Genomic DNA, 1,808 nt, shown 5'->3' with positions numbered 1-1,808 from the left:
ATATCAATGAGGAGGCATGATTTTTGTCTGAAGTCTTTCAGTATGATGTATGGCCTATTTGCGTCTATCTTTCTGTCAGTTTGAATGGTGAAGTTATTATTATTATTATTATTATTATTATTATTATTATTATTATTATTATTATTATTATTATTCAGCAGCCTTATTTTTATCACTTGCTTTCACTGCACTACGGAGCGCAACTCTGTGTGCCTTGGATATGTGCTGGGATTTGTTGTGGTGTTCTTATTGTTACTGTATTGAAAGTGTTTTACGTAGGATGTTTGCGATGTCTAGTAGTACTATTTTCTGCATGCTACATATACTTGTTATGTATTTGTCTGAATTATTATTATTATTATTATTATTATTATTATTATTATTATTATTATTATTATTATTATTATTATTATTATTTCTTCTTTCAGTGAGTCATATAAGTGTGAGATCTGTGAGTAAAGTGAAAAATCAAGTCCGCTACGACGTCGCCGTGAGAAAACTTTACCGCTACACTTTACCACTGATGTCGAGAGAATTCATTTACTTGGCAAATGGTTGCCACTGTCCCAAGTTGATAAAGGGCAAAGATTATTTGGTCATCGGTTTCATAAATCCTCATGAAAGACATGAGATTCAGTTAATCTTACCATCAGACACATATTACAGGACTTATACAAATTTTGCCGGTAAGAAATTAGACGAATTGAGCAAAAAGTACCGATGTCCTGCCAGTTAATTTTTCGATGGATGTAATTGTTTGGTGAGCTTAATTGCTTGATTAGTGTAACTAATGGTAGGAATACTTTGTTTTAAAAAAAATAATAATGATAATTACATTATTTCGTTCATTTACTTTTAAATTATTTTTAGTTTTCATCATTTGAATGGTCAGTATATTAAAAATGAATTAATGATAGTTTAATGTTTCTTAAATAATATATTCATATATGCATACACGCTCGCACATATACACACATAAACACACATTCACACATATATGTGTATGACTGATTGTATGTGTGCATGTGTATATATATATATATACTAGCAGAAATACCCGGCCTTGCCCGGGTTAAAGAGAATAATGAAATCTAAAAACGCCGTCTAGACTACGCATCATCTTTATATATAGAGATGTATATACACACACGCACCCAAACACACGTATATATATGTATATCAATATAAATATACGAAAGTCAATGAAGTTTCGTAAAAGAAGGTGATCATGTACATACTTTCTTGCTGTTGTGATTATAACACCTCGTTGTAAACAATGTTCCTTGTGGAGCATATACGAATAGGTTTTTTTTGCTGCCCACTCTTGAGCAGCCAACATACAGTTGTCCATGTGAGAAGCAGGGCTCTTCCAAGAGAAGACCAGCTACAGACAGTGTTTGACACTGAGATTCGTTTATGGGCATGGCAAAAGTCACACGAAGAGGAAATTGTAGTCTTCTAAAAGTAAAAGGAATGTCTGCTCCTGATGGAGTAAGAGGAATTCTTGGAATAAAGACGTCATCCCCTTTTGCACGTCCAGAAAGAATGGTAGCCTCGATAACGTGTGACATCATTTTCTAAATAATGCTCATCTGTTATGTTCGGGTTAAAATTTCATCAACATCAAAAATATATGAATTTTCATGGGAGTTATGGCCGTTATGCAAAGAATATAATTTCCAAATTTCATAAAGATCCATTCAGTACTTTTGACGGAGTTTTGGATAAGAAAACACATGACTAATGTGTGTGTTTGTGTGCATGTGTATGTGTGTGTGATGGGTGTATATATGTATAGATATCTGTAT

General features: G+C 32.7%; 1 protein-coding gene across 1 annotated transcript in view; it reads left to right on the top strand.

The window, feature by feature from the left end:
• The window catches only part of LOC106869371 (ADAMTS-like protein 2), a 147,675-nt gene extending 145,873 nt beyond the window's left edge, over positions 1–1,802 (top strand). The window contains exon 10 of the mRNA XM_014915094.2: positions 429–1,802. Coding sequence (XP_014770580.1) covers positions 429–736 — 308 coding nt within the window. The 3' untranslated portion in view covers positions 737–1,802. The remainder of the gene's footprint in view (positions 1–428) is intronic.
• The last annotated feature ends 6 nt before the right edge of the window (positions 1,803–1,808 follow it).

This window comes from Octopus bimaculoides, chromosome 2 (genome assembly GCF_001194135.2).
Source record: "Octopus bimaculoides isolate UCB-OBI-ISO-001 chromosome 2, ASM119413v2, whole genome shotgun sequence".
NCBI lineage: Eukaryota > Metazoa > Mollusca > Cephalopoda > Octopoda > Octopodidae > Octopus > Octopus bimaculoides.
The sequence above is the reverse complement of the archived record's forward strand: the minus strand, read 5'-3'. Positions and strand labels throughout refer to the sequence as shown.